The sequence below is a fragment of the Rhea pennata genome, chromosome 5, assembly GCF_028389875.1.
Source record: "Rhea pennata isolate bPtePen1 chromosome 5, bPtePen1.pri, whole genome shotgun sequence".
Lineage (NCBI taxonomy): Eukaryota > Metazoa > Chordata > Aves > Rheiformes > Rheidae > Rhea > Rhea pennata.
Window position 1 is genome coordinate 52,419,224 of NC_084667.1, and position 23,155 is coordinate 52,442,378.

At 40.1% G+C, this 23,155-nt stretch overlaps 1 protein-coding gene across 5 annotated transcripts in view; it reads right to left on the reverse strand.

The window, feature by feature from the left end:
- The window catches only part of CCDC88C (coiled-coil domain containing 88C), a 97,857-nt gene extending 74,702 nt beyond the window's left edge, over positions 1–23,155 (reverse strand). For all 5 annotated transcript variants that reach the window (XM_062576125.1, XM_062576124.1, XM_062576126.1 and 2 more), the window contains exons 1-3: positions 22,839–23,155; positions 22,335–22,435; positions 13,489–13,597 (exon numbers count right to left, since the gene is read on the reverse strand). In XM_062576125.1, the coding sequence (XP_062432109.1) occupies positions 13,489–13,597; positions 22,335–22,435; positions 22,839–22,898 (270 nt within the window). In that variant the 5' untranslated portion in view covers positions 22,899–23,155. The remainder of the gene's footprint in view (positions 1–13,488; positions 13,598–22,334; positions 22,436–22,838) is intronic.

Genomic DNA, 23,155 nt, shown 5'->3' on the forward strand with positions numbered 1-23,155 from the left:
GACCACCACTGCAGTTCCAAACAACCATACTCAAGAAAAAAAATAGCTTCTGTCATTCCGAATGGCACAGCTGAGAGTAAAAATTCAAACTGTTAAGTACAAGAGGGAAGACTATTTAATGGAAGGTTCCTTTTGTGTTGCAAAACAGTAGGAGACCAGAACTGATAGTAAACACCCACCCTCAAAGCTCTGCTTGCCTGCGGGTATGAGCGTGAGTGCACATGCTGCTGGGCATTCTAAGAGCGTTTTCTGTACCTGATGAGCAGGTCACTTCTGGTAGAGGCCAATTCTTTGTTGCCTTATGTCCTTTTCTGGATTATCCTAGGTTGCTCTGCACAGGATGATCCTATTTGGAGACACTTTATATCCATTATGCACCTACAGAGGTTACTGCACATCTGACGGATGGAGAGAACCAGTCACACAGAACGACACCATTTAACTGAAGGTTTGTGCCGCAAGCTTCCGAAATTTGAGGCAGCACATTTCAGTTCACACAGATTCATGCTTTAAGTAAATCAAAGTCACTGTTTCTGTCAACAAATCTGAAATTACTGCTTTATTGTAGGGCAGAATTGTTGCCTCCCTCCCCTTTCCTCCCCCCCCCCCCCCCCAAAAAAAGCACTTTCCTGAATCTAGGAAATAGGAAGATCAGACCTTGAATTTCCCAATTTTTCCAAGTGAATCTTTCAGCAAATGGAGTATAGGTATTATGAGGTTAGGATTCTCAGCCTTTCCCTTGGAGAATTGATCCATTTCATTTATTTCATATTCTGCACCTACTTCATATCAGATACACACATGGACTTTGAGGTCACATAACAACTGACCAGTGACTGGGACACATACAAGACAACCAAAAATCTGAACATCTGTCCCTATCCAAAATAGGGGTTTAATTCTTTACTTGAAGACTTCCAGTTCCAATAAAAGAGACAGAACTCCACTGCAACATATGCGATATTTGACAGATGGAAGAAATTTCTGAGAAATGAGTGCTTAGATCCCTGCCAGGCAACACAGGGAATTAAACCACAGGTTCTCACAAAACAGAGAAGTGCTCTCAGCTACATCCTTAAAGGGAGAGTTCCTCCTCTTCATCTCTTTTTGTAGAGGTAGCTTGGTTCTTTTGTTTTTCTTACAAATATCCCAAACATTTCAGGTCAAATTAAACATTTAATCTGGAGTCTCAGGAAGTAGGGTGAGGGAAAATCACAGTCCCAGCTGAAAAGTGGAATAAGACAAGAATTACAATAGCAAAAATCACCATGCTGAACGTCTCATGGAACTTTTCCATATGCTATGAAAGGGTGATAAAGTGAGAAGAAAGATAGTGCTTTTATCATCCTTTCTGTTTTACTGTAGAAACATGTTTCAAACATCAGTTCATGAAACAAATGCTGCACTAAACACCTCAAGCATCTTATCACATCTGATCTGACCTTTATGAAGTATTTCACTTCTGTATCTTCAACTTTTTCGTCCTTTCCAGTCAAATACACAACCTAATAACTCTCAGGCTAACTTGATGGCAACACAGTAAACCTCCATAGTGAAAAATCAAGTTCAAAATATCTCCAGATTTGTGCATTTGTCCCTTTCACAATTTGCTTGTATTGTATAGGCCTTAAGCCATTCCTTATCAACGCAATGAACAAAAACCAAATGGTAGTACACACCACAGAGAAAGAATATTACGGCTATCAATCGCACCCCATCACTGGCACCAGTAGATAGAGCAGAAAAACAAGGAAGCAACTGTAAGGTCACAGCATATATATACACATAGTGTATATGACTTTTACCTAAAGAGGAAAAAAAAAAAAAAAAAAAAACTATCGTACAATGATCTCTGATACTTTTTAGACAGAAGGAAAATGAAAGATGCTACATTTGGAATGAGAAACACAAGGATCAAGTGTTTCCCAGCCTTTTCTTGGCTTCAGCACAAGTATGTTTCAAGAATTTTTATGCAGCGCCTCTTTACCAGTTACACCACACCAAAACACAGTCTGCCAGAAGTATAATGCTGGGGAAAGGGATTCTGTACTATAAAGAGACTATACCAATCTAAGTTTTGGGCCAATCTGATAGCTTGCTTCAGCGCCCTGGTCAGAACTGCTTTAGAATCTCATTCTTGACAATGCAAAATTTATGCAGCTGGTAAGCTATAGCCTCTGGCTTTGTGATACTGCAGAAGTGCATTAAAACTGCCTTATAATAAAAAGCTTATTTAAAATTAATATGCTTGTTGCCTCTTTTAGAATTGTGTATTAAATACAGTGGGCAGCAGCAGTCAAAATTCTAGCTTATACTAAAACTGTTAACTCGGATTTGTACACAGCCCATTACAAAAAAGCGTAGCGAATCAAGAACTTGTTTGTTTTGAGAATCATTCAGTAGAGTTCAGCCAACTAAAAAATTAACTCTTCACTGTATCTTTCTGGAATTACTTTGAGGAAGAACTTTGAGGAATTTAGATTAATGCAGCCTGAGGAGACAGGTTTGCATGTGATTATCAATAAGATTTTTTATTTTACTGAATTTGATGCTGAAGATTATCCCTGCAAGTCTCGAGAGTTTGAATCATTAGTTACAAATTTCTTTCTACGTGCTTATAAGCATGCTGGAAAGAAAGTTCAAGTGATCTGTCCTTTTTAAGTAGGTGACAGAGTGCAGGCCTGACTGCAAAGTCTGTGAGCTGGAAGAAAGCAGTTCAGATTGTTACAAAACACAATTGCAGTCTGTCATGCCAGTTCAGGTCTCTCTGAGCCTACCTCTCCCGCTTGCAGGCTGGGCAAGGAGCTCAAACTCTTGAATACCAGATACCCCATTGAGCTCAACGCTGCAAAAGCAAGTTCAGATGGCTCTACCTGCAGGTATTCAAATGGTTGCTATAAACACTGAAGAAAAAAAAAAAAAAAAAAAAAAAAAAAAAAGAAGTACTGATAAAATGTGATAAATACCTTGACACTGGTTAAGACTGCAATAGGCTGTCAAGGAAAAGAGCCAAAACAAACCATGACCTGGCAGGCAGCTCTGGTTTCACAATATCCAAGGGTATCAAAGCAAAACTGCTTGAAGGCCCTGCCGTGCAAAACACTCAGCATCTCAAGCTCCCATCAAATCAGTCTGAGAAAGTCAGTATCACTTAAAATCTAGCCCTATGCCATTGAAAGTGCAATTGCAAGGTAACTGAAACACTTTAAGAATACAGACGCCCAAGTGCTGCTAGTGCATCTTGTACAGACAGGTCTTCAATAAGTAAGAATCAGCTTGAAATTTGGATCCAAATTTTAAAGTGAAAAAGTTAAGTGAAAAAGGGAGATTAAAAAAAAAAAATCACCTTTCAGATCAAGATTCTGAACCAGGTTATGAAGCGAATATATACTGTCAGAAACGCAGGATGGCTCAAAGTTTGAAAACCAGAACAAAGCACTCTCGTTTTGCTTCTTCTGCATGACTGGAACCTAGGAACTAAATTAAACACCAAAAGCACTGAAGTGTAAGCAAGGCTTCTAATAGTGGCAGCCTTCATGGTCTTCCACTATCAACTCATATCCTCTGTATGTAAAACCATAAAGATATATCCACCTGCTGTTCATAAGCTAGCTACAAATCTTGAAAGCAAAGACAAAAAGTACGCAATACTGACACATAGCTTTTTCACACTCAGGAAAATCCATAACAAAGTGTTTTCCTTTCTTTCTTTTGAAAGGTCAAAATTCAAAGTGACCTAAAAACACATATTACATTAAAGGGCAGCTCTTTGTACTTGCATTATAGTTCTCCTTTGAAGCGTGACCAGACAGTCTTAAGAGACTTCAAGATTTTTATTTTGTACTTATCCATACCAAACCTACTGCATCTGCAACAATTCTCATTCTCCATTCTGCAAACTCCATAAAGTGCCCAGAAGTTAATTTCTTTGCTTTCTGCACTGAATTTCAACACTATAGAAAAGATACTGAGCTTGAAACTCAATTAAGAAATGTGATGAAAATATACATGCCCCTCTGTACTGCATCTTCAGCTGTACTGGTGCTGACTCTGGTGCTCATTCCTTGTAGTTCTTATACAAGAAAACACAAGCAACCAGCACCCATGACAAAAAGAACCTGCTACGTCAGCACATGAGTGGTATCTTCATTTTTTCTTGACCAGAACACTTTAAAAAGAGCTAACTAGTCAAATGGGGATGGGGGAAGTAAAGTATGCTTTCACTTTCAAATGTAGCTACATCTCAGGACTGATAGTGTTCCTTCACAACCTGTATCTTGAGAAATGGCCCTCTACAAATGTGTAATACTGCATTTAACAGCCAAATTTAAAAAGAAATTTACCTCCTTCCAATTTCTAATGGTAAATGCTTATGCCTCCCCTGGGACTCCAGCCACTTAGTTTTACCGTAACACAGCTGTTGCAAAATAAACTAGGCATTAACCTCAGTACGACCCTCCTCTTTTCTTCTAACACACTGCACATGAAGGGATTCAAAGGAGCAGATCATTCTACGATAGAAGTATGGTGCTGGATGCCCTAAAAATACTTTTCAAGTGAAAGGCATGTACTATACATAGGATCACCATGTACCTTATATATACATGCTTGAAATTTGGATCCAACTTATAAAGAAAAAAAGTTAAATGAAAAAGGGAGATTAAAAAAAAAAATCACCTTTCAGATCAATATTCTGAACCAGGTTATGAAGCGAATATATACTGTAAGAAATGCATTTTTTCCAAGTATCTTTAAGATGCCACAGAAAATGACTTCCTTTTGCTTTTAAACTTTACAGTAAGTAATTTTGACATCTTTGAAATTAATTCTTTGATGTCAGATACTTAAAGGCAACTTTCTCCTAGAGGAAGAGCAATGTATACTGTAAGTTAAGGTTTAAAATATTATATACATGAGTATCATCACTTTCACAAGATATTTAAATGGAATCTAGATATCATCTTACTTGTATAAGGACCAGAAATCTTCTCCCTATGCCCTCCAAAGAAACAGATGTCTATCACAGTTATCCTGATCACCTAATGGGCTCTACTGATGTCACTCTAAGTCTAAATGAATAAATATCTAGAGACTTTTAATAATACCAATTATGAAAGAAAACAGACAGCAACAGCTCCACAGGGGCCATTTCAGTCTGCTGAGTAGATTTTTACTTAGGCACTTTTACCGGCCACATGAGGACTCAGCAGAATTTAAAAGCTTAACTCCTTCAGCACTCTTGATCATTATGAAAATCAGGAGAGGCCCCACCTCAAACAGGAGTTCCATTCAAACAATCCACCTAAAGAGCTGCAAAAATCTCATTGTGCTTCCTTAAAGTGCACACATATAATCCACTGCTTTATTTGCTCTTTAGGACAGATTTAATTTTAAAACCTCTCCCTTTTAAAAACCAACATACTTGCAAATGCAAGATGTATGTGTACGTCAGCAAGTGACAGCATTTCAATTTCAGTGCTTTTATGAGTCTTCCTTAATTTGTGCTGGTGCAAGGCACATGCACTATGTAATGTAAGAAATACACCCTTTCCTGTGGTTTGTCTTTGGCAAAGAAATAACCATGCTAAAGACTCCTCATGTAGCCAACTGTATGCCCTCATAATTTCTAGAGGCATTCTCTGAAGGGTAAATACAGTCTTTCTTTACCAGGATGGGAAAGTCTGCAATCTCCACACCTATTTCTTTACCCAAGAGTATTCATACCTGTAAATGTCCACCAGCAAGTCACAGTGCAAACTGTATTTTGTTTTCAGAAGTAAATACAACTTTGCATTTGGATGTGATGTTCCATCTGAGATCTCATACGCAACTCAAGCTGATAACCATTCCTTTAGAAGGATTAAATATCACTCCTTTAAAAGACAGCCCAAGTATTTGCGTCCAGATGAAAATCCTGTAATGTTTATAGGTTTTATAAGTCATTTAAAGAAAAAGTCTATGATAAAGTGAGAGCTCTGTTCCAAGCCTTTATAACAAAGGCTATTCACAATGCTATTAGAACAGAAAGTCTATGCCTGCTGAGTTCAGTGCACAGCTAAAAGACACCTTTGCTCACACACTGCACAGCTCAATCACAGATGTCACTGGGACTGGCAGAAACAAGCTATTACACCAAACCTTGATCCAGAATCAGATTCATAGAAGAGCAAGAATTTGGACTGGATCCAGCATGCCATGATATGGCATATGACAATATTCTCTAAGAAAGCTATCCTGGATTAAATGTTTTTTTCCACAGACAGAATATGCAAATGAAACACAGAAGTCATCATTTGCTACTTGCTATGAAAAGCAGAGATCCTTTGCTTAGGGAACAGCTATGCAGTTAGAGAATTTGTTTTGCTAATATGCCTGTGGAATTCATCTTTCCCTCTATAAAGACTGTTTTATTGCTTATGTTTCTGTAATGTATTCCATATAATTTAGTCCTTTTCATTAAAAATCCTTTAATAATAATCCTTTAATAGCATTGCTATTATCTTTTAGCAAAAAGGAATCTCAAAGCTATTATGAACTACAAGTTCAACTACAAGTGTTATGAAGGCTATTTTCTAATGTACTTGAAACTGATAAGGTCTATGAAACTCAGTTCTCTCCCCACTTAACAAAATTCCTTCTGATGCAAAATAGGACATTTACCTGATATCCAGGCAGCAGGACTGAACATAGCTGTTTGGGGAAGCTGTCCAAATTCAGCAACTTATACCCTAAATCTAGCATACAAAAATATGTATATAGCAGATGACTCAAATACCCTATGGCTTTAGCCTTGCAAATCACAGAGCAACAATTTGGGAAATTAACATTAGGCACTAGCTTTCATTAAGAAGAGATGCACAGACCTAAAACATAACCCTGTTTTTTAAGTAATATAAAGGACACAATGGAAGCATTCTTTAATTCAGACATCTCAAGAATTGTTTTTAGTATGTCAGTAGTGCTAACTACTTGTACTTTTCTTTCCCCAACCAGCCTTCCCTAACAGATGCTTTAAATTCAAATCTTCAACAAAAAGCTTTTAATTACAGCAACGCTCTGACGTCTACACACGGATGCTGCCTCACTCTTCTGATCACTGTACAAATGCATTTTGGGACACTGCTCCTCTTTTTCTACTCAGTTTCTTCATCTGTCTGCACAATGAATTCACACTCTTACACTTTATTAAGAAAAAAAAAAAGAGGGAACTACACAGGCCACAGGCCTGTGACACAGGCCAGCCTATTCTACCTTCTCCCATATTCTAGCTCCACAAAATTACAGGCCACAGAGAAGTTTAAAAGCCAGCCTATTCCCTTCCATCTATTTAAGGTCACTGTTTCATGTGGTATTAAAATATATGCTGAGCCTCAGGGGGAACACTATGCCTCTTGAAGCTCAGTCCTCCATTAAACGTCAAACATAATTCAATATATCAGCTAATATACATCTTCAAATCACAGCTAGTAATCTCAATGATACGCTTGATGGCATGCTTGTAACCACCTGAAATACTCAGAGTAAGTGTTTACACATATTTCTAGGATTTTGGTGTTTTCTTTGCTAAAGATAGGGGCACGTTTAGCTCAGTTGGTTAGTGTGTGGTGGTGCTAATGCCAAGGTTGTGGGTTCAATCCCCACACAGGCTATGCTGAGGGTTGGACTAGATGATCTCCAGAGGTCCCTTCCAACCTTACCATTCTGTGATTCTAAGACTGGCTTACTAGTACACTAGAATTAGCCTGCCTAGTAGGGAAAGATTTCAACTCCCAGAAAAGAACATCGCTACTTTCAGAACTTTATTTATAGCTTGAATACAGTTGCCAGTTCATAACTTGTGCCCAAATCTGGAGATTTAAGTTTGAAGTCCTGTTTGCAATCCGCTCAAGAACTCTAACTCTGACCCAGCGTTTCAGCTACAGGAGCAGAGTTGTTTATTGATCTGGAAGCTACCGGTATTGCAAAGCCTCAACTGCAAAAATTTCAGTCCCTGCCTGACCAATTGAAAGAACCAGCTGAAGACAAAACTGTCCCTCTTTCCTGGGTAGAATCACAGCGGTACTAGAACCCCAGCAGTTCACAGCAACAGCCAGTTCATTCCACTGAACTCATATGCAGTCAACTCCTTGTGATCATGTCTCTGTGCAAAGTTATTTAAGGATCTGATAAAAATCCTATTGGCTGTACTTGTCCTATACAAATATAGAGTAACCAAGTAAAAAGCATAAAGGACATGGGTCTACTAGAAACATACCTTAGAAGTAAGGCATCATGTTCGCCTATATTTCTGAGCACTGCAAACTGAGTTTAGGGGGAGGCGTAGGCTTTGTAGTGATCTCTCAGATGCCTTTCTGTCCCTTAAGTGAATGCTTCCACATTTACACTCTCACACTCCCAATTTAATGGAAATGCTAAGGGTTATGAGTTTCTCAGTGAAGCTGCACAAGACACACAGCTGTAACTGGTTTTTAGAATTCTGTCTCAGTAGCATTTTTTTAAATGAAGAAATATTTCCAGCCTATTTAGAAATATGAAGCTATCAGCTAAGTATTTAGTGGCCACAACTATGGGAATTACAGGCAACAAAAACACAGCCATGACCACATTGCACTAGTCCTTCCAACAGCATTTCTCATCCACATTCTCCGGATGTGGCCTGAATACCCATTCAGGAGATAGACAAGTGATAACAACATTCATTTTTTCCTCTTCTCCATCAGCCTGAAGTCTATCCAAACAGTAAGCATTTTGCTAGAGTACAGGATAGACAGTTTGAATAATTACTGATATTTCTGAATATTAGGAATCTAGCTGATATCAATCTGGACCCGTATTTTAATTTAGCTTTTTATGAACCAGAAATGAATTTTAGCTCCTTAAAAAAAAAAAAAAAAAAAAAAAAAAAAAAAAAAAAAGCTCAAACCAAGGAACAACATGAGTGGAGGAAGCACAAAGCCACTCCAAGCTTCCCCTGCCAGCCTGCCTTAAACCTCTTCCAAAACTTTGCACAGCTGAGCATGTTGGGGGGAAAAAAGGGGCAGCTGCTCCAATATGGACATTTCAAGGGCCAGTAGCCACAGGATTTAAACATTTTCTACAACTTGGTAAATAGATAGGCCAATACTCCAGATTTTATGGTTTTCTCCTTCCATTCCCAGCAGAGACAGAACCACCAACAATAGCAGCTTTTGCACACATTGTCTCAGCTTTAAAAAACAAAATGCTACACATTGCCATTAGACTTGCCAGAAACATGGCTATTGGGACCTCACCACAGAGAGAGTTGCCAAAGCTGAGATTAATCACTGCTATATTTCGAAAACAAGCAGGAGGCTCCAAGGTAATAAAGGCCATACCAGCTCACTATGAACTAGAGTCAATCATTTTTATTTTCAATGAAACCAAACACCATTTGGTCTTGACAATGAAAACAGTTGAGGTGCAAGTAAAACTGATTTAACTAGGGCAGTGGCCAAATCCTTAGTAAAGACCACACCAGGATCATTTCAAAGTGAAAGCAGAATTCAAGGATAGCAAGGTAGTATTTTCTCTGCTACCACTCGGCTTGTCAGCCTAAGGACTAACATTCCCAGCTATGTTATCAACACAGGCCAGCAGGCAATAGCTTGAGGTCATTCAGCTCCAAATACACTACTTGGCTACAGTACTTGGTAAAGACTTCATCCTTTGACCAGGATGCACAACACCCACACCAGCGAGAAGCGGTTCAGTTCTCTACAGATACTTTTAATCAACTTCCTCAGAGCAATTACAAACTATAGCCAAATCTCACTGCACGAAGCAAGCTAAGTCTCCAAACTTGGAGCAAGAAAAAACATGAACTCATACAATGAGCAATGAACACATTCTGCCTCACGCAGTACTTTACAAAGACGTGGTATGACGTCTAGAAAATTTTTACGACCAGTTATTAAATGCAATTAATGACAGATTCTCCCTAATGCTCAAGAAATCCCACAGCAACATGACGCATTTGCCTGGTTTCAAAAGAGGAGGCTCAAGCCTCAGACGCACTCTCTGAGGCCTGCAAAGGCTGCTCAGAGAGAGAGGGAAACGCAGAGATGTTACCTGCTACCATGACTAACTATTTTTATATACTCCACAAAAGAAAGATCCTGCAGTACTGTCCCCCATTTTACTTTAACAGTCTTGACATCATGGGTTTTTTTTAGCAGCCATCAGCAAGTAGGTTTTTGCAACTGAAAGATCTGTCAGAACTTAATCATTTGAAGAGTAATGAAAAAAACAGCGAACAAGCTTCTAAAAATGCAAAATCATTTAATCTGGGAAAAGGCTTCTTCATCACATTTCCCCTTCCCAAGTTACACCTGCTGAAGCACAGATAGGAACTAATCTTTACTGCTTGCTCCATGAAGCCAAAAATCCACCAACATGCAGGTGTGTTCACAGTCATACCCAGCACAGACCCTGGAGACTGACAGATCAGGAAGTTCCCAATGATATGGAAAGTACTTAGATTCATGCCTCTGGATCAGGTCTATCCTTGAAGGCCTGTAAAACAGAAGATCTGTAAAGGCCTGTAAAACAGAAGATCTGTAAAGGCCTGTAAAATAATCTGTATTAAGAAAAATTCTGCTTTAGGAAAGAGATCAGCTATACAGATATACTAGACAATTATACGCTCTGAAACATCACCTAGCTTCTGAATATCAGATTTAATTTTAGTAGCCACTGATGTCATGTTCCTCTGACACATGGACTACAGTATGGTGAACTCAAGTCACATGCTTAATCGTTCCTGCCAAGCTCATAGAGGGGCAAGTATTCCTTCACGATATCTATCAGTATCCTTCTTGCATGAAGATCCACCTTCCTCAATCTAGGAGACCTATCCCATCAGATTCAGTGACTAAGCCAAAAGTTTGATGTGGATACATTCAGTGAAAGAGAAAGTATCAAGGTCAACACTATTTTTTAAGCTTTTGTTTCTCTTGAGGAAGCAGCAAATTGATGTTCCTATTGTTCGTCAGGAACTTTCCCTCCCGCTTCCTGCCTGCAACTTAAACTGATTGGGTGTTTTCACTCAGTAAGACACTACCCTGATTCTAACTTAAGCTACAGTATTAGTATTACTTAAACAAACCCACAACTTCAAATGTCTCCAAATGTTTTAAATTCAGGACAGAGAATCTTTAATACATTCCAAAATATTCATATAAAAGAGCTTGGCTTATATTAAAAAAAGATAGTTAAAATTACATATCTCTCACTCTAAAATACAAAAAAAAAAAAAAAAAAAAAATCCTCCAAATATCTAGGACACACATACAGATACGACGTTACACTAAGCAATCACATATGAACTCAGTTACAGCACAGACAGCCTTTAACTACCCCCAGACTACTGAGAGTCAACAACTGCAGTTTCAAATAAAAGAGGAGATTAGCACAGATCTTGAATTTGCCATGGAGACATGGCTATGACAAGGATAAATAAATTCTTCATATATCATCATCACAACTGATGATGGTTTCTTAAAGCTTTGTTACAATTACACATTTTCAGGACCAAAATGAAAGAATAATCAATTCCCACAAATGTTCTGTTTATGTACAATATATGCTTATGTACAGTATATGTCAGATTCAGTACAAACACATATACACAGATACACTATATATAGCAAGACTCACAGTACAATTTCTGGACTACAGCAAAAATATGACTTATGCCTACTACTGCAAGCCTCAACTACTATTTCCTAATGAAAAAAATGTCTTAATGTATGTTAGCTGTACCTAGTTTTAAGACTGATTACAAAACTCAACAGTTAGGCCAACAAGAGACTAAACAGAAATCATGATTCTGAATCACCTTTTTACTGAATCTTATCTCTCTTCATGTGTTGTTAAGAGGTTACATAATTATATGACTCCAAGGTAAAGTAGTTGCATGAACAAAAGCTTTCAACAACTGAAGGACAAGGGTCCTGGAACACAAGTCTTGTGGGAGGAGTAGGAGACGACAAAGGCTCATCCTGTCCCCTGCCCTCCCACAGCCCATTTTTCTTGAAAACTGCACATGCATTTTCACTGTTCATTGAGTAACAGAAAACCAAAGACAGCTTCAGCCCGACTTATGATCAAGTTTCCTCTTAGAAATCACAAGTTTCAGAAAACCTACCAGCATTCTATCAGCATCTCCAATCCTGTTAGCAACCCCTGTGCTCAAAAATTGAAACACAGGTCAGCTGTCTTCAGATATATGTAAAGCTCTCACGCATTATCTCAAAGCTAAGCTATGGCTGACTACTAAAACTTGCACAGAGTCATCAATTCCATACCAGCTTCACAAATCCATCTCTCAGACTTCCCTGAGCAACTCCAGAATCAAAAGTAAGTAGTAGTATGGCCAGCAGTATACAGCTCTAAGATAATGGCATCAAGAAGCACTACTGCAGTTGCACATCCTTACCCCTTATACATTCTTACATCTCTTCTGTATTTTGAAGACAAAGATAATATACAATCTCTTCTATGCATGTAGGAGTTGATACAAATGGTCTGCTCATCCTGGGTACCTCATCTCTTACACCTTAATTTTCTTGACTGTTGTATGATCGATGGACACAACAGGATCATTTCAACACTTTGCAATATTTGAAGCCCAATTTACATGCACATAAATTAAGTTTGGCAAAAGTTGTGTAAAAGGAAACAGCAGAACAGTTACTCTTTTCAATAAGGAGTACAAATATACACAAGAGTGTTTATACAGAAACTTTAAGCAATTGAAGTCATTTTAATGGCTTTTCAGTGGAACCCAACATGTACCTAAGCCTGTGAAAGTGCCTAGCTGTCACCACTACCATTTCAAGGGAGCACTATTACAACAGAGGAAGACCAAAGGTAGGTTCAAGGACATTACCTAACAGCAAGACACTTTGAAGCCATTACTGTGCTTAAGTCTGTTATAAAGGAAAATGGTCAGAACAAACAACTACTTTAACACCCAAGAAGAGGTGCACACAGAAGTCTGCCTTGATATGTACAAATTCATTTTTCTTAATACTGCTTTGGTTTGTGGTTAGTTTTAGAGTGCTAAAGACATTTCTTTATAATGTACTTTCTGCAGGCCACCCCTTTAAGAGGTTTCTTGTTTTAAACAAATTTGATACCCCAAACCATTATTCCAACTTCAGTAACCCTTGGCAGGGGGAAAGAAGATGCATAGCCTTTTTGCTACACAAATCTTCAACTGCTATCACTGCTTTCAAGCACGATTTCCTCCTCTTCTAAAAGAGGAAAAGCAGCCTCTGGCCATGAGGGATAGAGAAGATAGCTGTGCTGTTTCATAAAGAAAGCATGGCTGAAAGTGCTTTTACACAGACACAATTTCCTTTCCATTTCCTGTCACAGGTTTCTTTAACAAGCCTCCCACTTCTGCACTAGCTGAAACAATGTAACAATCACCATAGACCCATTACCAGAGAGCAGAAATCTCACCTGATAGTAAGTCTTAATATTTCTGATTAAGATGGTCAAGTTTTGAACCCGAAGATAGATGTCATTATTTACATGCTTGTTAACACGTTGGTTGCTTGGCCGAGGATCTCTACAAAAAAAGGAAAAGAGATCAAGTATTATTGGTTCCTTTGATAGTAAGACTTAATACACTGTTAGGAAGACTCTTAAACATTTATTAAAGCCACTGACCACTGACATAATCATACATGATGCACATACATTAATTCAAAATCCAATAAGCACATTACCTTCGTGCCTACGTACAACTTCAAAACCTTTCCTATGTGCCATCAGGTAACTATTTCATACTAACACACAGGGCAATCCAGGGCAGCTTCCTTCCTTATTTCCTTGAGCCAAAGAGCATATTTAGTTTGTGTACACTAGTCCAAGGCAGCGTCTGATAACAAGGATTTTATCTTATGATAATCTTTCCTAGGCTTCCCTATATTCAAATACTTTGGCTTTAGAGTTGAGACGGAAGGAGGACAGCGTTATCACTTGATCAGTGTCCATTATGCAAACTGCAAAACCCAGATATAATTTTTACTGAAGTGGTGATGGGAAAAATGGAAGATTGCACTTTTATTATACCTATATCATCTAGTTCAACCATCTCTCATGTCCGGTACGTTGCAAAGAATAGCTCTCATTCTACTAACAGAATATAAACATATGCGCACACACATGCATTAAAAAAATGAAAAGATTAGGGAGAGGGAAAACAATTAATACCTTCTTTAAAATGAAAGAAAAGTAAACCAAAATTGTACCCAAATAAACTTTTATTTCCTAGATGTGTGCACCCTAATATGTTGCCCCCCCCCAAAAAAAAAGTAATATGAAAACCTTTATCTGCTAATACCATAGATCAAAGCCATGCACTTCCTCTATAATAAAGACTCTTATCAAGAAACTCCTACACAATCCAAACACCTGCCTCCCAGAACTCTACTCTGGCTGTTAATTAAGCCATTCACAGTTGTTTCAGGGCCAAATGTTGAATTTGGGTGTTGACAAAGAAATGATCCAGTATGATGTATCTGGTAAAGCTTACATAAGTATGTCAAGCTTTTTTTTCTTTCTTTAATGCAGGATCATTCCAAAGCATCTAATGAAAGCAGTGCTACGTGCATAAATATGACAATGTATGTAGATATTCCATAGAGGTAGTGAGAGGAGTGGGCAGAAGATAACGTCAGACAGTATTTATGTAGCAGAGGTTCAAACAAACTGAAGTACAAACGATCAAAACTGCCACTGACGTAAACCAGCAGGACTCAATGCTACCTTCAGAACAGCAATGGATTTTGTATACTGCTCATCACTAACGCATCACGAAAGAGATCAGAAGAGGCAATTGTAACAAACTACTCTAAAAGTCAACAACAGGGATGTCCATGCAGTTTCTGATGTTTACTCTTACGTTAACAACGCCATTTTACCGATGCTCAGATACCACAAAGCGGAAGCCACACATGCATACACAGTTTGATGATGTGCCTCTACAGCAGAACAGCAAATAGAAGTGCGAATGGCACCTGGGCTTGAATTCTGAAATTATCTTTTTTGGAGCACTCTCTGAGCAGATGTTGACAGAGTTCCACCCTGAAGCAAAACGGATGCTTAGCCTTTGTAAGCCAAGTCATGCCAATGAACTGGGAAGCTAAGAGGGAACGAACTTCCAATAAAGAGAAGCTGATGGAACAGAAAGGGCAAATTAAAGCTCTCCTGTTTCCATGTTAATGAGCTCACATATGCAGCAGGCTGCCTGCATACCTCACTGTTGGGCACTGACTCGCCAGGAAGAAAAAAAGCTTCAACTGTTTGGCAGTGGCCACCACACTAAAATGATTTTTTTTTGGGGGGGGGGGGGGGGGGAAAACACTACTCTATTTTTACACAACCTGTACATTATTTGTTAAAAAAGAAAATCCAGCAGTGTAGCAGCAATTTAACTTATACACATATTGCTGACAGTATCAGGAGGTTAACTCAGAATCCCCTCTTCCCAGCAGCTCCCCTTCCTCTTAGCCCTTCACAGCTTGCTTTCTTCTTCCCCAGAAGCTTCCCTACCCTCGAAACCCATTCCCCCTACTTACATGCTGCCTCAGCCTCTAAGGCTCCCTTGCCCCTTCAGACAGCCTGTGCAAAGTCAGTCTGCGCACACAATACCCTTCTGGCAGCCGCTCAGCCACTGCAATCACAATTCAAGCCCTGAGATGTACCAGAAGCAGGACTGGGAAAACGAGACAGGACTGGGAAACAGGCCAAGTTTTAAAGCTTGTTTAAAAACCCAATACACCACTACCCTCCCCAAACTCGCATAAAACAGCAAATACACAAAGTGCACCCACTGGCCACAGCAAAGGAGAGGCAACTTCTTGAATACCTCTAGATAGTGTAACTATAGGCCTTGGATGAGGTTTGCCAAAGCATGCAGGACATGGAAAAATCCTTCCTTCAAGACAAGACCTGTTCCACCTTCTGGCATAGCGAAGCCAGAAGTTACCCACTCATGAGTGTAAGTGTTTGCTGCACAAGGCTCTTGGAAGCAATTCTGAAGTTTTTACACTATCCTCTTCATTAAAGGTAATTGATTGCCCCCAGTTTAATACCACTGAACTCAAGGTTCTGTTAACCTGGAGCCAACCTGACCTACGTGGTGTTATGCTAGTGACTCTGCCTTCTCCTCAGATACAGAGGTCACCAGTTTTCCTAAAAACAAAATCTAGCTTGAGAAATAACACATATTCAGACATTATAATTATAACCAGCTTCATCTTGTGCCTTAGGTTACTCGCATGGGATAGAAAGGCCAGCACAACCAGATGCTTACTGCCTCCAGAAGGCAAATTGAACAATTCCTTCTCATCAAGCAATATCCCCATTTCTTAATTAGTCCTTTTTTAAAGGAAAAAAAAAAAAAAAACATGGATCAGAAACTCCAATATTGACTACAGTTGTCTGTCTCACATCAGAGAACTTAAAGGAATCACAGCAAGTTGTTTGAGGAGGCCATAGTAAATTCATTTTTTTTCAGGAACCTCCTCTTTCACTTATTAGGTAAGCCCAATTTTCTACAGGTCAGCAGGCAAAATTTTTCAGCCTAATGACTGTAAGGATGAACATCTATGGGGAAAAAAATCAAGGGTTCAGGGCACTTGTTTGAAAAATGAAACAATATATTTTCTGAATTAAAAAAGAAAAAAAGTTCCATATTAGATCTCCCACCTAGAACAATTGCGTCATCTTACACTGGGAGGTCAGCTGGACCCCTCCTGCTGCTGCCTCTTCTCTTGAGGCATCCCAGGGGATGTGAAAGAGGCGAGCTGGAAGAGCCAGCAGAGGCAGTGTATGGGTCTGCTCCTGCTGTGGGAGAACGAACACGGTCCCAGAGGCAGCCAGGCCTCCAAACAGGCAAAGGGGTGATGCACCCTGGGACAGAGCACGTCTGAGGCTACCTGCTTATGTTGAGAGAAAGCCAGGGAAAGACTGAGATGCCAAAAAACCCCAATGAATCTCTAGAGAAGGGAAAAAACACTCAGTACAAAAGAAAGGCTAAAAGGCTAGGGGACAGCACAAACACCACAAACTTTACAGTCTGATCTGCAGAAGACAGTGGGAAGGGGAAACAGAGCCAAAAAAAGAAAGAAAAAAGCACCCAAGTAAAATTATACAGTAAGAGGCATAGTCTGTGTATGAAAAAACTTTCTACTTTAAAGAACATAGAGCCATTGGTATCACACTCTGTACCTTATAGCACTTGTTCGGTTGGTAATATTCGTGAAGAGTTTTTCTGAAATATCTCTCTTTAATTTTTAGTGTGAAATCTGTGAAGAGTTTTTTGCAACAGTAAATAGGTAACCCAAAAAAATCTGTGCCTGAATGCATTTGAAAAAAATCCCTGAACACAACCTTTCTGTGATTTTTTTTTCAGTTTATTGATGGTTCATCTTTGCCTTGCACATAAACACATAAAAACTGCAATTCATTTTTTAAGAACTACCCACCCCTTCTGATCAAAGAGATTCTCTAAATAGACTGAGGCAGTGAAACCGAGGTGTGACTTAGGGCAATTCTCCACAAACAAGTAAGATAATACCTAACCCAAATACGCAGAAGAAAGGTCTCAAACCTTACTATACATAAACATTTTAAGGAGTATCCCAATTTGTATGCCTTCCTTACGAATTCAGGGGTGAAGGGAAGGTGTTTAAAGAAAAGAAAAGAGGAAAAAGGAAAGACAGGGAGATAGAGGCTGAGTCGTGAGCTTAGAACACATACAGCAGGCAGCACAAGTAGTTGAATATTCAACCACTTAAGTCATCAATTAATAAAATAAAAATAACAAAATATGGAAAAAAGTTTCCTAATTCAAAATGACAATCCTATTCAAACAATTTCAGACAAACAATGTTGATGAATAATGGGAAAGCCCTCAAATTGGCCAAGGATAATTAAATGTCAGAATGAATCAGCTATACCAGGTGCTTCTAGCATTGCACGGCCTTTGGCTACTGCCTGCCCTTGCACTACAGGTAAGCCACTAACTGAAAATGTACAACTGAAGTCTTTGATTAGTCTAATTGCTATATCATTCAACTCCCTCTTCTCATATTAAGTGGGCTGAAGCCATTTAAGGCTGGACTGGTTTCTAAATTGCCTGAAAAATGGTAAAAATGCCAACTCGCAGGCAATTTTAAACAGGAGTATATTTAAATGGATGAGCATCTTTAATTTTCCATTATTCATGCTATTTGCTACAACCCAGAAGTAGCAGAGACTAACAGCTTGGCTAATTGTGACAAATGCTCTAAATCTAAGAGGACAGACTGATAATACCACAAACTATGTTTTAACAGAAATGCAAAATCCACTGAAGTCGATATGAACAGCTGTGTGTTTGTGTGTGCGCATATATATACACCCCCACATCCACCTTCTATAGGAAGTTAAACAGAATAAATATTTGCTTACAGTAATAGATATTACACTATAGTGCAACTGGAATGCTGAAAGCAGTCAATTCGGGGTCACCACGTGTTAGTTTCGTACCAGGAAGTGACACGCAACCATCTAAGAAAACTTCTCTAAAATTTTCCCATAGAGAAATATGCACATAATTCCCCATAAAACACAGAAACTCAGAACACAACAGTTCCACTGTGAAGATTACTGTAAACATTGATGTACACAGAATATTAATGCATAATTACAAATCTGCAAGTGTCCTCCATGTGCAATCAGGTTAAGGGATATCTGTGCAGAATCTATTGGAAAAAGAAATCACTCATTTACAGCAAAATGACTTGAAAAAAAAAAAATAAGTCTTGTATTAAAATAGGAGTGGGAATCTAAATGCTGCTGTGTGCCTCTTCCTATTGCACTTAACTAGTTAAGCAGATAGGCATCATAATTCAGAGCTGAGCAATTCCCAAACATCTTTTAAAAAAAACAACTTAATTCGTTAGGTATCATCTAAAAAGTAGCGCAGCAAATCCCACCAGCTGGTTATCTGCTGACCTGACCATGGCCAGAATCTGCCTAAGCCCAGGAGGGGTTTCCTTCCTCTGCCCTTGAATAGCAGTCACATTTGGCATACCTAAGCAATGTACATTTTGTTCAGTGCTATGTTCCTATGAGCATTTCATCTCCAAAGAGGATACAGAAAAGGCAGAGTCCCACTCTTGCCTCTTTTCACACAACCCACAGAGACCCAATGCGCAACAAAAGTGGTTCACGTTACATGTATCTAAGGGTGACACAGCTGGCTTGCTTATATGAATATAGCTGCCTAAAATACATTCATGACAACATCAAACAATGGGGAACTTCGGCACCTATTCTAATTTGCCAGACGGCACTCGGGCAAAATTGAACCTATCACAATAAAAACTAGAAAGTGACTGAACTAGCAGAGCCCATTCAGCATCTCAAACGCTTGAAGTCTTACTTTTATTCAGCAGTCTAAACGACAGGTGCATCTGGATTTCTTCACAGATCCAGTCTTCTTTATAGCCATGTCCTGAACTTAAACTCTGCTGAACTACACAAGCATTTTAATAATGAAATTCCCAAGAGTGGCCAACCTAATCTGCTGAGAAACTTTATCCACGTGTTAATTGGCTTTTGAAATCTTTATCAGGAGAAAACTGTTAATCTGCAGCCAAGTACTGCATCACATGGTATCACAAAAGACCTTCAAAATTTGACATGGTGTCTGGGTGTAATTCACATTGTCAAATGTCACATCCTTAGCTATCTGTGCTCAAATAGGTGAGTAAAGATGTTATTTAACCTGAAAAGCTAAAAGGGAAATAATAAATAAGTAATAAGTTAACCAGTTGCAAAGGGGATCCAGCTATTTTACTCCATTACCCTACTGACTGCATGTGGGTATATGCAAGGGTGTGTGTAGCTTTCAGGCAATCACCATTATTGTAGTATGGCATATCAAAATCTAAAGATTTGTCAAAAGTCTTCATTAACATGATTTCAGGAGGAGGAAGATCTTAAGACAGGCACTGAAAGCTATCTTTAAGAATCAGGATTTGAAAAAACGATTAGTAGGCATTTTGAAAACATTTATTTTTCTTTTCTGAAAGTTTTGTGGAGCAGAAACACTCTTTCAAAGGCTTTCCTGATTTACAGGCAAGCAGTAATTGCATTATAAGTTCTGAAGGCTAAGTCAGAAAAAGTGAAGGTCACAGACAGTACCTCTCCTGAGCACCCTGCTGAGTTGGAATATGTAAATACAACAGTGATCTTAAACAGTTCAGGCTAAGTAGAAAGGTCTTGGTTTCAAGCTCCTAAGACATCATCAGAAGCACTGCCAAAAGCTGCCTTAAAAAAAAAAAAAAAAAAAAAAAGCCCCATCTGATTACTTATAATGGGACAGTTTCTTACTCCACAATACTTGTGCTTCCCCCACCTACACTTTTTGTGACACTGCTGGTCTTTTGGAAGAAAAGTTATTTTCTTAACTGCTTAAGGCAAGTGAGCATGCCAAGGCACCTCTCATGAGCATGTGATCTCTGACAAAACGCCAACAAGCATCACTGCATTCAGTCAGCCTAAATGCTTTATCTTAAAACTTAATCTTACTGTCCAGTCTCTGTCCCCAAAGTATTGTTAAGCTGCTCTATACACTCCACATCTCTAAAGAGACATGAAGTTATTTCAATGGCTAATTACTGAGTATTTGCATTTAAGTCCGTATATATCAGCTCATAAAGCACTTCTGGAATATATTGCATTAGAATGCTACAGTTGTTCACTCAAAAGCCTCATAACCTCAAAAATAATACTTAGTCACTTGCAGTTCCTGTTAAGTTTTTTTCACTTTGAAATAGTTATGATTCTTTCACATATTAGGCAACAGTGCTCATATAGTTAATTAAACACGTGGCCGACTAACAGCTGGAGCTCCTTGCTAGCTTGGTTGGTCATCTCTGTGCCAAACAGAATGGTCATAAATCAAAATCCTCTGATTCCCCACCTCTTGGTAAAGAACAAGTCTAGATTTGAACATGCACACTCTCAAGGCTGTAGTTTGCAGAAATTTCTCTTCTGAAACTCCTCCTTGAAAAAAGTACTAGAAGCGATGTCTTCTGCTTATACCACACTTCATCTCAAATAACAAGTTTACTTCACTTACCACTGCTAATGTGTTACTGATTTGAATTCTGTTTTGAATCACAAATCTTCACTAGCTTAATTGTTTTAAGTTCCCTGTCAGAATTTTCACTGTTAGTAACACACAAACTAGAAGAAAATTTTATTAGCCTTTCAGACAGAGCAGTCAAGTACCACAAAACAGCAAAACTTGCCAACTTGCGTGGGTACAACATAGGTTCTCAAACTTTTTTCTTAAATATAAGAAGGTCAAGCTTTTAAACACAAAATTTTCCTGAAAATTCCTAATAAGTGCTTAGACTTGGCCAAACATTGCAAGTCACTGGTAAAACTTCAATTAGTTCAATGAAAAGAGTGTAGTGCCAAAACTGAGTGATTTTGAATGTCTCCAAAGCAAATCAAATATTTCTCCAGGCAAACTCCTTATCAGATGCATTTCTGAATTTTTAAAAGCAAATGCAGAGATGATAAAAACAGTTAAAATCTGCATGCAGCAGAGCAGTAACAGGAAAGGATGTGGTTAAAACACATAGAAGAGTCTTAGTAACAAAACATTCCAATGTTAGAAGAGTTATTATTTTCAATGTTTGCTCTTTTAAATCTACTCAAATTTCTTAGAAATAGCTTTATAGTGCTGTCCAAAAAAAAGGGGGGGGGGGAATTGTCTTTTCACCAAATTACCAAATATTCAATACCAAAGTTCACATGTAAATGGAGACACACTTCAGATGCAACCCTCCCAGCAAAGCTTCATATGATAAACTACTTTCATTTCCTTATTTATACTGCAACATATCTTCCCCCAAAATGTATATGACCAGCTAAAAAAAAAAAAAAAAAAGTTACTGTCAAAAAAAACCCCGAATTTTATAAACAAGATTAAGTTTTTTCTTTACCCTGGTTATTTTCAAATATCAATCAATAAAATGTATAAAAACACTGCTTTCACCCTACACCTAGTCTTTCTGGGTCTGTCAGCCAGGGAAAACTTTCCAACACAAATCAAACTCTCCTCACAGGTGCAGAGCACTATACATTTTATTTTGATAAATTCATTCATCCATACTGATGCAAGCCGCAGGCTGGGGAACCGGCAACTACTCCGCTACCGGTTTCCACGGAGCGCGCCCGACTTCGTTTAAGCGAGCGATAATCACGCTTCCGCCGCCCCTAAGGGGACCACTTACATTTGCAACATGATTTTGTTGAGGAAGACGCCGTCCACCAGATCCATGTACATCCCGAGCTTGTCCTCGCTCTCGCTGCCCAGCGGCCCAAACGTTTTCACCTGCCGGGAGAAGCGCAGCGGCGCTGAGGGGCGGCTCACGACGCCCCGGGCCGGCGGCCACCGCGCTGCCCCTCGGCGGGCGGCCCCGGCCCCGGCCCGCGCCGCCGCCGCACAAATAAAGGCGCCTCGCGCGCGCCGCGCCGCTAACGGGCGTTAACGGCCCAGGCAGGTGCCGCCGGGCCGGGCGCAGCCGGGGCCGCTCTCCGCCGCCCCGGGCGAGCGGCCTGGCCGCCCCGCGGGCGGAGGGGGGGAGGGAACGAGGGGGTCTGCCCCGCCCGCCCCGCTCCTTACGGCCGCGGGCTTTCCCGACGGCTTCGGCCCGCGCGGCGGCGGCGCGGGCAGCGCCCCCGAGGCTGGCGCCGAGCCCGCGGGCAGCGGCCCAGGTGCGGCCCCCCGCACTCACCCAGGTCACCAGCGGGCTCTGCAGGAAGAGCTCCAGGAGCTCGGAGATGGTCACGTCCATGTTGCCGGGGCGGCGGCAGGCGGCGGGCGCGCGGCTCGCTCACTCGGGAGACAAAGGCGAGGAGCCCATGGCCCGCGGCCCGCTGCCTACCAGGGACACGCCGCGAGCCGCATCGCTCCCTCCGCCGAGCCCCGCGGGCTGCCGCTCGCCGCCGCTCCGCTCCCGACCCTTCCCTCGGCAGCAACAGGCCGCTCTTCCCCCGCCGGCAGGGGCGGCTGCGGGGCAGGGGCACGGCCGGCAGGAGCGAGCCCCGGCGG